Source organism: Heptranchias perlo, chromosome 21, assembly GCF_035084215.1.
Source record: "Heptranchias perlo isolate sHepPer1 chromosome 21, sHepPer1.hap1, whole genome shotgun sequence".
In the NCBI taxonomy this organism is placed as follows: Eukaryota; Metazoa; Chordata; class Chondrichthyes; order Hexanchiformes; family Hexanchidae; genus Heptranchias; species Heptranchias perlo.
The window spans coordinates 29265928-29281806 of NC_090345.1; the positions used below are offsets into that span (position 1 = coordinate 29265928).

Consider the following 15879-nt stretch of genomic DNA (forward strand, 5'->3'; position numbering starts at 1 on the left):
TCATATACACTACATACATATGATAGTGAAATCCTTGAGGTGTTTAGAGAATGTGCCTATCACACTCCCCTATTTCTTGCAAGAGATCACGTACAATTTATGACATGAGGCCATGACTGGAGAAGGCTCCTCCGCTCCCCTGTGGAAGAAACAGTCATCAAGGACAGGGGAAAGAATCATGGCCGAGGCAAGTGACAATGTTGGAGCAGACGTAATGCAGTTTCTTCACCTTATCCTTTTTTTTCCTTCTTACTTCTATCTCAACCTACATTATCTGATTGACAAACTGCAGCAGATTTCACCAGTCACTTTTCTCTCTGCTCTCCCTTTACACTAAAATTTAACCCTTCCCTCTCTTTCACTTCACATACTGAAATTGTGGATGCCCCTCTGACACTTCACGAAGAGGAGACCAGCCTTCCTGAAGATGCAGCATCACTCAACCTGACCCTAGTAAGCCCCAGCTCCACTGCACCACGCATATTTTAAAGGGTAGGCTAGAGGTGGGGTCTTCATCTGGTGTGCAAGAGCTAGGGCAGGGGGGTAGGACACCATAGGTGCCAGTGCGCTGGAAGACAGGAGCACACACTAGCTCTGCTGTAGAGGACTCAGATGCAGATTTCGAGACCCCAGGTTACCGAAGAAGGCTGATGGGTATCTACCAGAAATGCTAGCAGCATTAGGCAGCCTGCCAGCGAGCTTGCGTGCAATGGTTCAGAGCATGGAGGAGTCTAGATTAAACTTGCATTGGGATTGTGCAGAGCATGGAGACCATTCTGTCCAACATGGAATGAGTGGTCAGCTCCATACAGTACCACCCACCATGATGGAGCCTCTGCTGTCAGCTCCGACAGCTTTCATGGCAACTCACACTGCTGCCATCGAAGCTCTTAGACAGCTGCCATCCTGGCTCTGGGGCCAGTGTTGACAGGACCTCCAGAATGTCGCATCACTCCTGCACTCTGTTCTCGAGCAGACCCATAGGAGTGCTGAGGCACAGTCACAGGAGAGTGGTCTTGGCTTTAAGGGAGAGGAACATGCTGTCCTCTCATAGTACGCTGTGCCTGGGTTCCTGACCGGAATCATGAGCCATGTATGAAGGGGATAGTCCAATAGCCAGCCTATGACCTGATGGACTGGTTGGAATAATGGCAGCACAGAGGGCAGTAAGGGAGTGGAATCCCGTTCTAAATTGGGAGATGGAGTTCATATCATCTGCTGCAGCCTGGAATGACCCCATGGCATAAAAGATAAGGGCCACGGTAACCTTGAAGGCCACAGGCTGTGCTGTCCGTGCCCCAGTTCGAGGCTTAAGTTGTGACTGCAGCAGGACATAGCACAGTGATGACCTCTTTAATGAAGCAAAGGCGTCTGACACGTTGCTCCTCAGTGAAATTAAGGTAGTAAAAGTGCTCCCTGAAGACTCACTGGGGGTATAGTCTTCTGCGCAGTGCCCTCCTCCTCCCTCTTCTCACAGCTGCTCCTGTGCTCTCCTATCTTTTTGGCTGCTCCCCCTCGTCCTCCAGCCCCAAAGGCAGACCTATCAGACCACCCATGACTACAGTAAAACTGCTGTGAAGGCAGACAAAAGCAGTCCAGCAGCAACAAAAACTTCTTAGAAGTCAGAAACCAGTTGTTGAAGGCAGAAAATAGGCAAACAAAAAACACCCAGAAGTTAACTGGCAGACTAAAAAGGACAAACCAGCAACAAACCTGCATGCAGTGGATCAGCCTTTTAAATAGCAGTGCTGAAGGGTCCTTACTGCCTGTTAATGCCACGAGTTGCCAAGCCAGTTTATCACATGGCGAGTTAGACGCTAGGGCAGAAAAGGGTCATATAAGTGTTGGACCCTTATTTGAATATAATGAGGCTTTTAAATGATTACGCCATGCGCCCTGGACGTCTATGGAGGAGCCCGATCCAATATTGCGGGCGGTACACTTCCAGCGCAGAATGAGCAAGCGCATACCGCTCACTATATTGGATCCATATTGGACGCCCGTTTTATGCCTGTAAAACGGCACAGAGCGATGACATTTCTAAGTCATTGGCTTTGTCAACAGGAAAACCTATTTTTTAATGTTAATATTTAGTAGCAATACTGTTACATCCATAGATGGCACTGTGATTGGTGTTAACAATATTAAAAGTATAGTCATGTAACATTAACTGCAGTAACCACCCCCTTGTCCCCTTACTGGCATAGTATTTTGGTCCTCAGAGTCAACGTGCACTTCCACCACACAGACACTTGGTGTCAGTGCAGGAGTGTGAGACTTGTAGTCATTGGGTTTTAAGAAGAGAACTTGAGGTAATATACTGCAAACATCAAAACACAGGGGCTCCTCTTTGTTGCCAGATGGACATGTCGTTATATTTGCACTGGAGCCTCCGTTTCCTGCCTATTTGAACAGATGCCTGAGTTTTCACCCACTGGATAAAGTTTGCCGTTTCCCAGTTATCATGGTTTACCCTACTTGGGTGACTTTCCACCTCTTCCCAGCCCCAAATACACATCTGTTCCTGTTAATATCATCAGAGATTGCAGTAGTTTACCAAGACTGGTACCCCGATCCTCCGACATTCCTTAGAGGTGCAAACTGCCAAAAAGTGGCATATTGTCAACGGTGATTTGAAATCTCATGTTGTCCTGTACAGTGCCACACTTCGAGGTAGGAAAGAATGCAGCTTCAATGCACACATCTTCCAGAGACTCGCTGTGTGGCCGTGCAGGAATGAGAGTTGCAGTCACAGAAGCTCCCAGTAAGACAGAATATCTACCCAGATCACCAACATCACCATCCCCCTTACCCCCGCAAGCATAAAATTACTGTTGAGCATTCAGCTCATTGTAATATTACAGCCCCTCCCCTCCACAGAGCATAAAATCACTGCTTGAAACCCAACAATACATCCCCCTTACTGAGTTTAAAAAACATAGCTTAGCATTTATGACACTGTAGAACTGTTACCGCACATTATTTACACAAAAACAAGAACACTCATGACAACCTCCGTTACCCACTGAGCACAAGATCAATGTCAGAGCTTTAGTGCCCCTCCACTGAGGTAACTCTCCTCCCAATGCAGTTGGTTCCCTGCCATTCCCCCTCCCTCCTCCTCAACCTCTCTATCTTTCCCATCCTCAGATCATTCTCGTTCTTCCCCCCAACCTTTCTCTGGGTCCAGTCACCCCCTGCCCTCTAACCCTCCTTGACCTGAATACTGCATTTTTATCTTGACTCCCCATATGCAAAGCAGGATCGAATAGTGTGTGTGTATATATTATTATATATTTATTATACACATCTTTTAGAATTTTAGACAATTTTCACATCTACAGACTAATTATATAACTCATATAAACAATTTTTTGGAAGCGATTTGAACATATTGCATTCTCCAGCTTCTATTATATTGTAAATATTTCAATGGTAGCCATTAAGATTCTGCTGTGCCTAAATAAAGCAAAGGCTTGTGCTTTTATGCTTCTGTTATCATACTGTACAGCTACCTCTAGAAATGTGTCATTTTCACTACCAATTTTCATTTAAGACAGACATTTAAGAAATACATCTCCATATCTAGTGGTCTGGCCCTTTACTCTGCAATCTCAGAATTAAGGTGAACAAAAGCTCTCATTAAATATCCACATTGATCCTCCACTGTACTGCTCTAATTTCAACTTTCCTTTTGGGATTAGAAAGACTCCAACTGCTTTTGATCACACATTCAAGACTTTGCTGCATTCTTCTTCCCCTCAACTATTATTCTTGAAAGGTACCATGTCATTAATCAACTCAGTTTTTCCGGGCTGGTTTCTTCTTGGTCACAGATCAAAACCAGTCAGTCATATTCAGAAGGCAAATATCAAGTTTAACCTCAGCCGTACAATGTCTTCAGGTTTATCTCTCCTTTCTTTGCCTCATCCAATAATTATAGTAGTCATCCATAAGGAAACATCAACACCACCATATCACAGTAGTTGTGCATTGAACACTTTTTTTCAACAGAATTAAATCCAATTGTTCTACCACAAAGCGATTTGGAATCAGTGATGAAGCAAGTGTTCGAATCATCACTTTTCATTTTGGTACAACAACTATATCCAGCTGTGCAGTCTAACTTCAACTATCACATCAAGCTATTTTTGCTGAATATTTTAATGCTGAGGCATTTGGGTGATTTGAACAGTAATTCCCCCAAACAGAAAAAATAATTAAAAATGACATGAAATGCATCTTAAAGGGTGCACAGTACTGAAGGGGGAAGTAATATAAAAGCAAAGTATTTCCTATTATTAACATAATATATTAATTTAAAAAAACACTACTGGTTTTTAGGAGAAATGTTTAGCTTCAGTCCAGTACTGCATCCCCAGAGGACAATTGTCATTTTGCACTAGGTAGAGGTAGTTGTTCCTGCTCAGAATTAATTCACGAACTTAACATCAGTAGGATTGCTGAGTCTCGGAATGAATCTCTGCTCTGATGCAACATCAAGTAATGAAAAGAACACTTCAAATCCTAATATCAGATCAGCCACCCGCTGACTCAGCCCATTACTCACATCAGCAAAGTGGAAATCAATGCTACCACCTGATGCAAAATGTTGGGTTTCCTTACAAGCATGATACTTGGGAGACTTTGTTCAGAGGGATGAACTTTGAATAATTTTCAGTCCTAAAGTGTTTTTGTAGAACAGAAAATCATAATATTTTATAGTTACTTATTCTATGCCAAATTTCTTTGACGCAGTCAGGGAGAAATAGTGACAGAGACCAGGCACTCTTCCGCCTCCTTCCCCCCAATGGGGAAACCTGACTAATAAACTCAGTGAACGGCTCAATAGGTCCGTTAAGTAACCAAGAGGGCAGGTAATTCATGTGTAGGAGAAGAGGCAGGTGAGAAAGAGAATCCTGAGAATAAGGAAAATTGTCAACTCAATCGATATTAAAGAACACTAATTACTACAAATAAACCTCACACCTTCTTAAATGATCGTACCCTTTTTATTTTAGCTCAAATTTTAGTTACACCTAGAAAGAGCCTAGAAAACAATCGAATGTCTGTTAAATACAGCTGTAAACAAAGTAGATTAAAAACAACATTTTGAACTGTTACCAACTCAATTCCAACTGTGATCTGTGCAAAAATTTCCCTTGGTAATTTGTTTCCAATGCTTGATACCAAAAATCACATGTCCAGCACATTTGTTTTGGAATAAGGTTTTGTAAAAGATCATACAGCATTTTGCACAATAAACAGTTTCAAATTACAATTATTTGCAGAAGTGATACAAAATGCTAGCAGATATTTTCTAAACATAATCTAAAGTAAACATTTAGGATACAGCTTCCTGCCGAGGAGTTTTTAAAAAAAAACGTACATTATCAAAAGTGATATCCAATATTGAACCATTTTTCCCCCCAATTATATATGGTAAAATGAAGTATGGGCACACTGCATAAAACCATCACAAAGTGATGATACAGGTTCAGCCAGGCCATTGAGGGTGGTACAAAAGAGAGTCAAATTGCTTCTCTGGAGAAGGAAGCAGACTCCACCCCACCTATCCCATTTATAAGTCAGAACATGTCAATCTGGGCAATGCTCTCACTATTCTGATGGCACACTGGCAGAGGCCTCCAGCAGTTTGTCCATCCACCCTCTCAGGTTCAAGAACATCAACAAGCATGGGAGGGAACAAAGTGATTTAAAGGGTTAATGCACCATGCTGCCTGGAATTAAGCTCTCTGGACCAAAAGGCGTGTTCTTTTGGATGTTTCCAATTTAGCTCTCAGCTAAGGATGCTATATTTCATCTGGCTGGGTGTTTAACACCCGTCAAACACCCAGCCAACAGAAAAAAAACAATTGCCCTCAGCACGTCTGAGCTTGCCATCTTGTAATCCTACTGGGTAGTGGACGTGTGGACAGGATCAGACTTCACTATAATGGCTGCTCAGTTTGCTGACACTTACTAACTATCTTGGTTTACGCATGAAGAATACCACTTGGAGGGTTGCCAGCACCCACGGAATTGTACACCAGCATTAGCCATCTTTTTCACGCGAGGAATGAAGGGAAATGGAAGAAAAAACAGCAGAACAAACTGTGGTAATTCATTTGCAAATTAAGTGTATGTTAAGTTGTTTACCTTCCGGCACCATAAAATGTGAAAAATATGTGAACAAAAATACAACCAATTTACTTTGAAACTGACATTACAATAAGCACTTTCCTTTCTATCAGAAACTGAAGCAATAGTTTTTTTTATAAAAATTCCTAAATAAGTGATTTAAAAACTATTTTAAAAAACATTAGCACATTGTCATCAATTCTATACTGCAGCATCAATGTTCCCAAGTATTATCTTCATGATTTAATCATTAAAATTTAAGGTTTTAACTTTTTGCAAACATACCTTGGTGTAAAAAGCTCTGCTTGATAACCATTTAACTTCCTCTGGTTAGAAAACAAACATTCTGTGTTTCATACAATAGTACAGAACTGATCATTAGAGAGTTCAAGTAGAACAGATAATAATGCCAGATGTTTTCATTAGGTGAAACTTGGCTAAGCTCAAAATCAGTAACTTGTAATATAAAATTATTAAGCAATTTAGACTTCTCTTGAAGAATCTTCATAATGCCATTAAAAAGTCTCATAGATATTCTTCAGTTTTACGTGAAGAATTAGCCTGGTATGTCACCCTCAATTTTTCTTTTAGCCAGCCATGATATGATTAATATGACCCTGAAACAGAAACGTATTCACTATAACTTGATTTATAAAATTTCAACAGTATTACGGTCAGAAAAAGTATGCTTACCCTTTAAGACAAACTACATACAATGTAGAGAACAGCACATAACATGTCAATCAAAAATCTGAGAGAATTATTATAAAGTTGAAAAATTATAAATTTGTGCGGCAAAGCAAATGAGGTGGTGATGTTTCTTGCAGAGGCCAGAAGAAATACCATAGTCACAAGAGGTAAAGGCAGCCACACTTTCTGGGCATGGCAGACTGAGCACCTCTGCCTGCCCAGTCTTTCAATCAACTCCAACCCCCCCCACCCCCAACTTTCTCCACCTATTTGCTCTTTTCCATCCTCCCCTGGAGATTTTGACACTTCGTTGGGATATGGTTTCAACCTCTGGACACCCTCTTGTCCCTTGCCAAAGTGGCTATTATTCATGTGGGCCTGGACAAGAAACATTAGCAGTCCATTCAAACTCAGAGGCCTTCACAACCAAGCCTGTCATCCACAGGTGTTTCTGATAAAATTCAACGGATAGTGATCAGAAGACAAAACTGGCCGATTTTCCTCCCCTAACACAGGGATGCTGAAGCCAATTGCAGCATCCTAATGCTGCCCCCTGGTTGAGATCAACTAAATCACCACGGATTATTGGTTCAATATGAGATCCAGTTTGTATGACTCAGTAACTCACTGGATAGACTTCTTGAGCCAGTGCGGAGCCTCAAGTTAAGCGGTCTTCGCTCAGTAGTAGCACTCTCACCTGAGTCAGAGTGTCACGAGTTCAAGCCCAATCCAGAGACTTGAGCACATAATCAAGGCTGGCACTATTTGAAGAAGAGCAGGGGAATTCTCCCGGTGTACTGGCTAACATTCATACTTTAACCAACACCAAAAACGGATGGGGGCAGAATTTCCTCTTTATTTACAACCAGAGACAATGGTAAAACAAATACCCGGCATAAAAGATCGAGCAATCTCAGGTGCAAGTGCGTTACTCATGTAATTACGCTGTGCTCAAATTTCCAGGAATTAATTGGATTTTTATGTCCATCTATTGATCCTTGTATCCGAACACATACCAGGCTCATTATAATAGCTCACCCCATGCTAAAGAGCCATACAAGCCAATTTCCTGCAATTACACTGGTTCAAAATAAATGTAAAATTAAGCACAGAATTTTAGGCACAGCAGGAAATAGCCATTTTTCTATGCATCATTTTGATTTTTTTTTAAAAAGATATTTTAAAAATTTTATCCTCAGAGACCTGCACTGTATTTTATTTCTTTGAATGTATTTTTAATGGCTTCGGTATGAGTCACGTTAAAAATTGAAAAGCTTCTGCGATTGCATTTTCTTAAACATGCTATGCCTAATGTGCATGAATAATGCTGAGATGGTTTGAAACTTTAAATGTCATATTTAAAAAAATATAAGGTCTGAGTTTCACGCTTTCCCCTGCTGTTGACACTGATTTCTGCTCGTTTACACCGAATTTTGTGTTCCAGCGTATTCTATTGAGATTGGCAAAAAATTTAGGCTTGAATTGATATCGGCAAAATGGGTGCCAAATGGTCGTAATTTCGTGTATAACTTCCCAATTACATCCCCACAGGAAATTCCACCCATGACCTGGTCATTTATTTCATTGCTGTTTGTGGGACAATGCTGTGTGCAAATTGGCTACTGTGTTTCCTACAATCGAACAGTGACTACACTTCAAAAATGAGTACTTCATTGGCAGTGAAGGATTTTGGGACATCCGGAGGTCGTGAAAGGCACTATATATAAATGAAAATTCTTTTGTTTGTTTGCTTCCTTCTTTGCTGGCCCTAATAGCGGTCAGCTTGGCTCAGTTGGCAGCACTCTCACCTCAGTCAGAAGGCTGTGGATTTAAGTCCTGCTCCAAGATATGAGCGCATAATCACTTTGGTGCAAAACTGAGGAAATGCTGTCTTCCAGATGAAATATTAAACTAAGGGCCATCCACCTGCTCAAAGGAACTAAAAGATCCTAGGTCACTCGTGGAAGAAGTGCCGGCAATTCTACCAGTGTCTTGGCCAACATTCCTCCCTCAGCCAGCAGCACCAAAAACAGATCAACTAGTCAATCATTCATATATTGGGACTTTGCTGTGCCACATTTGCCAACATAACAGTGACAACACTTCAAAAGTAATTAATTGGTTGTAAAGGACTTTGGGACATCCTGGTGATAAACACCATCTCTTTCTTTTTGGACCTTCCCCAGTAAAAGAGGTGCGAACTGCAATTTAGAAGCACCTGCACAACAAAATATGTAGTTGTTTTCTGTGTGAAACATTTAGTAATCACCTGAAATAGTTGACTTTAAAAAGCACAACCCATTACAAACTCTTCTGATCAAGAAATGCCCAGTTTCTTTTTACATTATTTTCCCCATGAAATGATGTGATGTTTGACTTTTAACATTTCAACTTATTGTACTGTCTAATAATGCTGTTGTGACATTCATCATGTTCATTTCATATTTTCAAAATGTTACAGTAAATTATCTTGCATTTCTGATTTAACTCTGCAGTTTAAAATAAAACAGATTTTTTCCGATGGCTCTGGGAATTCATCCAGTGGGTGACTGAGCCATACAGACCAGTCAGGTCCAAAGTTTGATCCCCAGTCTGTGCTAAGTTGGCTGTTTGGCCTCAACCCCCCTGGATCTCCTGATCACTATTGAGTGTATGTGTGTTTAAATATCAAGTTAGAACAGAATCTGGTTCAGTTGCAAAGTCGCCTCTGGTTGAGTAACATTGGGAATGGTCACTTGGGTGTGTGGAACTATACCTAGGCAAGGAGTCCGTGTCTTCAGGAAAAGAAAAAGAAGTCAGGACATATTAATTTAATTTGCAAAGAACATTAAAATAAGGAGCACAGATGAAATACACATATTAGGCACATAAAAGGTCAAGCTTTTGGTCACCCCTCCTAATATCGCCTCCTTTGTCTGTGCGTTCATTTTTACTTGATTACACCTCTGAAGTACCTTGGGATGTTTATTTATGTTAAAGGTGCCATATAAATAAAAGTTGTTTTTGCTGTTGATTAATTGTGTTGACAAAAGTCTCACATTGACTCGATATTTAGAGTGAAAAGTCAATAATTACAACCAAATTATTTTTCTTTTCCATCCTTGGCCACCGAGTACAGGACCATGGTGTAACAATGTGCTTTATCTACTTTAAATTATATCTGCCATTCTTTAGTCCATCCACTTGTCCAGCTTTCTTTGAATGATATCCTTTTCCCCCAACGAGTCACCTAACTACACAGGTTTTTTAGATTAACAAGTTTTCTAACTATACTATATATTAAATTCGGCACATGGGGCATGTTTAATTGAAAACGCATATGTCCCTGCAGTACCTGTTACTCCTGCAGGTGGCACTGATAGGTTGTTTCAATGTTAACGGTGTCAATCTGTGTGACACAATAGCTGCTATTGTGACAATATATCACCTTGTGATTTCAGAAAACATTTTGAGGTGGCCAGATTGTGCAAAGAAATCTTACATTGCCATTTTCTTTCTCAGCAACTAAAATTTCTAATGTCCAAATTAAGGGTTTAAAAAAAAATGACACTTCACAATAATATTACATTTATCTAAATTGTCTTTTGTATCTTTTAATGTATTCATTAAAGCTTTTACTTGAAGGCCTCAGGTTCTCCCAACAGTTTGGACATGAAAGAGATATTTTTGCCCAGAGCTGTGACTTGGTGAGCTGAATTTGGATTATGAAAATGAGCATGTACAAATGCAGGGGCTATGAGACAACCATCCTTACACCAGAGCCTGCATTTACTGGCTCACCTAGTCATTCTTGGGCATGTCAGGAGACCCATCTTTGATGCTTTTGCTTCACAAAGGGGACTGCTATATGGCTATACCATAATTGTATGACAGGGACAGCTCTTCCCATGGGCAGCATTAAACATTTACATTACCCAATCCTTTCTAATCACTGCAAGTGACATATGCCAAGTCAGTCAGCTGCATTAAGCAAGCAACATAGGGCATGTTTGCAAGGTGCAACATGTTCATCACTTTTCTTGAGAAAAGGAGGCATTCACTCGACAAAGATCAGAATGCATACCAGTGACAGAGTTACCAAGAATACAAAGTATAATAGATGGCACCCATGTGCCTTCCAACAGGCAAGGTGCAGCACTGTCCTCTGGCACTTCAGAGCGGCGTCCCCAAACAAGGTAACCCTCTTCATACCCATGTCATGCAGCAGCACATCGACTTTTCCAGCAATAAAAAAAAAGGTGGGGGGGGTGGGAAGCTAGGCTTCTCGGTCACTTGTCCACAGACTACGTTACATGCCTCCACATTGAGCTACCTCTCATTTTATTTTTCTCCTGGCACTTCTTTCCTCTCCTCCAGCAAAGGCTGACAAAATGTTTAAATTCATTTCGAAGCTTTAGATAGGCTAAACAATATATGCCCCGATGTGCAGCCATTTACCTTCAAGTGTGCACATTCTTTAAATTCAAGCTTCAAATTCTTAGCTTAGCTGCCAATGCAAGGCTAAAGTGGTGCTGAAAGCTTGTTAATTAGTCAAATGAGCCGACCCCACAAAATTGGACACAGTTACTTCGCTGCGTGGTGGGCTAGCCTGGACCAGCCATTCCCACCAAAATTTTTCCTGATCTCTGAAAATGAGGGCTTTAGTACCATTTTGTTAAATTTAGGATTCATTTAAAGAAAAATATTTGGTCAATCTGATGATCAGTTTCAACCTTCATTCATGTACCCTATCCTCCATTTATAAAGACAGTAAATTTATGTGTTCAGTATTTCTTATGAAACAATAAAAGTACTTACAGATTCACCTGCCAAACATCGAGGACAAGGCTTTGATATGCTTGCTTGTACATGGTTTTGTTGCATCTTTAAAAAGAAAATGCTATAGTAATTAACTAAATTTGGCGATGTTAACATTAACTACCAAATAATAAACAGTAATCATTGATGAATTTTTGGGGTACTTCATAAAAAGTCACTAATTGCTTGGCAGACTGTATATGGACAAGTGTATTATAATGAAAATTCACAAGTGGTTTCCAATATACTGTACCACAGAGTGGTACGAGCTGAGAATGCACCCATGATTTCCACCTTTTAGCTGTGTTATCATAGAGATTAACTAAAACAGAGCTTTGCTACAGGAGGGAAAGGGTGCTAAGTGGAAGAAGTGGGGAAATCAGCATATTAAGAACAAGATGCCTACCACCCTCTAGGGAAATAGTGCGCCGCATACAGATACTATGGAGGTAATTTTCTCCTTCACCTCTTGGACAGTAAACTGGTGGAGTGGATCACCCATAGAACTTAGCCAGTTTTCATTTCCATTGATTTCACCAGTTTACTGTCCAAGAGGTGAAGGAGAAAATTACCTCCATAGTATCTGTATGCGACGCACTATTTCCCTAGAGGGTGGTAGGCATCTTGTTCTTAATATGCTGATTTCCCCACTTCTCCCACTTAGCACCCTTTCCCTCCTGTAGCAAAGCTCTGTTTTAGTTAATCTCCATGATAACACAGCCAAAAGGTGGAAATCATGGGTGCATTCTCATCTCGTACCACTCTGTGGTACAGTGGTGAAATCAATAGAAATGAAAACTGGCTAAGTTCTATGGGTGATCCACTCCACCAGTTTACCACCCAAACAGTGGAGGTGAAAATTACCCTCTACGTCGTCATTTTGATTTTTTTTTTAAATGAGACGGAGAGGAAGGCATTCCTTTACTTTTAGAATAAAATCCCCCATAAGGATTAATGACATAAAAACAGAAAATTGGAAATATACAACAGTTCAATCAGTCTGAAAAGAAAAGACAGGTCTTGTTGCGTGCAGACAAGGGCTGCTTCATTATCTGAGGGGTTGCAAACAGCCCCATTTCTGACCTTATGATGGAAGGAAGGTCATTGATGAAGCAGCTGAAGATGGTTGGGCCTAGGACACTGCCCTGAGGAACTCCTGCAGCAATGTCCTGGGGCTGAGATGATTGGCTTCCATCTACCATCTTCCTGTTTGCTAGGTATGACTCCAGCCACCGGAAAGTTTTCCCCCCCAATTCCCATTTACTTCAATTTTACTAGGGCTCCTTGACCAGCCACACTCGGTCAAATGCTGCCTTGATGTCAAAGGCAGTCACTCTCACCTAACCTCTGGAATTCAGCTCTTTTGTCCATGTTTGGACCAAGGCTGTAATAAGGTCTGAAGCAGAGTGGTCCTGGCAGAACCCAAACTGAGGTTATTGGTAAGTGCCGCCTGATAGCACTGTTGAAGACACCTTCCATCACTTTGCTGATTGAGAGTAGACTGATGGGGTGGTAACTGGTCAGATTGGATTTGTCCTGCTTTTTATGGACAGGTCATACCTGGGCAATTTTCCACTTTGTCGGGTAGATGCCGGTGTTGTAGCCGTACTGGAACAGCTTGACTTGAGGCGCAGCTAGTTCTGGAGCACAAGTCTTCAGCACTACAGCCGGGATGTTGTCAGGGCCCATAGCCTTTGCTGTATCCAGTGCACTCAGCCGTTTCTTGATATCATGTGGAGTGAATTGAATTGGCTAAAGACTGGATTCTGTGATGGTGTGGGTCTCGAGAGGAGGCCAAAATGGATCATCCACTCTGCACTTCTGGCTGAAGATGGTTGCAAATGCTTCAGCCTTGTCTTTTGCACTCACATGCTGGGCTCTGCCATCATTGAGGATGGGGATGTTCATGGAACCTCCTCCTCTCGTTAGTTGTTTAATTGTCCACCACCATTCACGACTAGATGGGGCAGGACTGCAGAGCTTTGATCTGATCCGTTGGTTGTGGGATCGCATAGCTCTGTCTATAGCATGCTGCTTCCGCTGGTTAGCATGCATGCAGTCTTGTGCTGTAGCTTCACCAGGTTGGCACCTCAATTTTAGGTAGGCTTGGTGCTGCTCCTGACATGCACTTCTACACTCCTCATTGAACCAGGGTTGATCCCCTGGCTTGATGGTAATGGTAGAGTGAATGGTATGCCAGCCCATCAGGTTACACATTGTGGTGAAATACAATTCTGCTACAGCTGCTGATGGCTCACAGTGCCTCATGGATGCCCAATTTTGAGCTGCTATCTCTCTTATATCCATTTATATGATAGCTTATCTAGGGTCTGAGACAGGATTAATGACCTCAAAGTAAAGGATCCCTTAGGAAATAGTGATCATAATATGATAGAATTTCACATCCAGTTTGAGAGTGAGGATCTTGGATCTGAAACTGCTGTATTAAACCTAAATAAGGGCAATTATAATTGCATGAGGACAGAGTTGGCTAAAGTGGACTGGGAAAACAGATCAGAAGGTATGAGGGTGGATAAGCAGAGGCAGACTTTAAAAAGATATTTTATGGACTCTCAACAAAAATACATCCCAGTAAGGAGAAAAGACTCCACGAGAAGGGTTATGGCTAACTAAGGAAGTTAAGGATGTTATCAAGTTAAAAGAAAAGGCATACAACGTGGCAAAGATTAGCGGTAAGCCCGAAGATTGGGAAAACTTTAGAAAACAGTAAAGGAGGACTAAAAAAGTTATAAAGAGGGAGAAAATAGATTATGAGAGTAAACTAGCAAGAAATATAAAAATTGACAGTAAGAGCTTTTACAAGTATATAAAAAGGAAGAGAGTAGCTAAAGTAAGTATAGGTCCCTTAGAAGATGAGACTGGGGAAATAATAATGGAAAACAAGGAAATGGCAGAGGCATTGAACAGATATTTTGTATCTGTCTTTACAGTAGAAGTCACCAAAAGCATACCAATAATAGTAGATAATCAAGGGGCAAAGGATCTAAAACAATCACTATCATTAGAGAAAAAGTACTAGGCAAACTAATGGATCTGCAGGCTGACAAGTCCCCTGGACCCGATGGTTTGCATCAGAGGGTCTTAAAGGAAGTGGATACAGAGATAGTGGATGCATTGGTTGTAATCTTCCAAAATTCACTAGATTCTGGAAAGGTCTCAGTGGATTGGAAAACCGCAAACATAACACCCCTATTCAAGAAAGGAGGGAGACAGAAAACAGGTAACTATAGGCCAATTAGCCTAACATGTGTCACTGGGAAAATGCTAGAATCGATTATTAAGGAAGTAGTAGTGGGACATTTAGAGACTCAAAATAAAATCAAGGAGAGTCAACATGGTTTTATGGAAGGGAAATCATGTTTGACATTTTCAGGATGGCAATCTGTAACGAGTGGGGTGCCACAGGGATCAGTGCTGGGACCTCAACTATTTACAATATATATCAATGACTTGGATGAAGGAAGCGAGTGTACTGTGGCTAAATTTGCTGATGATACAAAGATAGGTGGAAAAGTAAGTTGTGAGGAGGACACAAAGTGTCTGCAAAGGGATATAGATAGTTTAAGCGAGTGGGCAAAAATTTGGCAGATGGAGTACAATGTGGGAAAATGCGAAGTCATCCACTTTGGTAGGAAGAATAAAAAAGCATTATATAAAAGGAGAAAGACTTCAGAATGCTGCCATACAGAGGGATTTGGGTGTCCTTATACATGAAACACAAAAAGTTAGCATATAGGTGCAGCAGGTAATTGGGAAGGCAAATGGAATATTAGCCTTTATTTCAAGGGGGATGGAGTATAAAAGCAGGGAAGTCTTGCTACAACTGTACAGGGTGCTGGTGAGATCACACCTAGAGTACTGCGCACAGTTTTGGTCCTCTTATTTAAAAAAGGATATACTTGCATTGAAGGCACTTCAGAGAAGTTTCACTAGTCTGATTCCAGTTTTGGAAGGGTTTTCTTATCAAGAAAGATTGAGCAGGTTGGGCCTATACTCATTGGAGTTTAGAAGAATGAGAGGAGATCTTATTGAAACATAAGATTCTGAGGGGGCTTGACAGGGTAAATGCTGAGGGAATGTTTCCCCTCATAGGGAGGAGAAATTTCTTCTCTCAGAGGGTTGTGAACCTTTGGAATTCTTTGCCCCAAAGAGCGGTGGAGGCTGAGTCATTGAATATATTCAAGGCTGAGTTAGACAAATTTTTGATCAGCAAGGGAGTCAAAGGATATG

At 41.2% G+C, this 15879-nt stretch overlaps 1 protein-coding gene across 6 annotated transcripts in view; it reads right to left on the minus strand.

Moving 5' to 3' along the window:
* The window catches only part of LOC137340097 (uncharacterized protein C10orf143-like), a 71435-nt gene that overhangs the window by 41509 nt on the left and 14047 nt on the right, over positions 1–15879 (minus strand). For 3 of the 6 annotated variants that reach the window (XR_010966702.1, XR_010966701.1, XM_068002388.1), the window contains exons 3-4: positions 11629–11694; positions 5010–6758 (exon numbers count right to left, since the gene is read on the minus strand). Coding sequence is in view for 4 of the 6 variants with exons in the window: in XM_068002388.1 (XP_067858489.1) it covers positions 6729–6758; positions 11629–11694 (96 nt within the window). In the remaining 2 variants the exon portion in view is untranslated. Of the gene's footprint in view, positions 1–5009; positions 6759–9249; positions 9606–11628; positions 11695–15879 lie in introns of those variants that run through there. The other 3 variants (XM_068002391.1, XM_068002389.1, XM_068002387.1) reach the window with 2 other exon arrangements.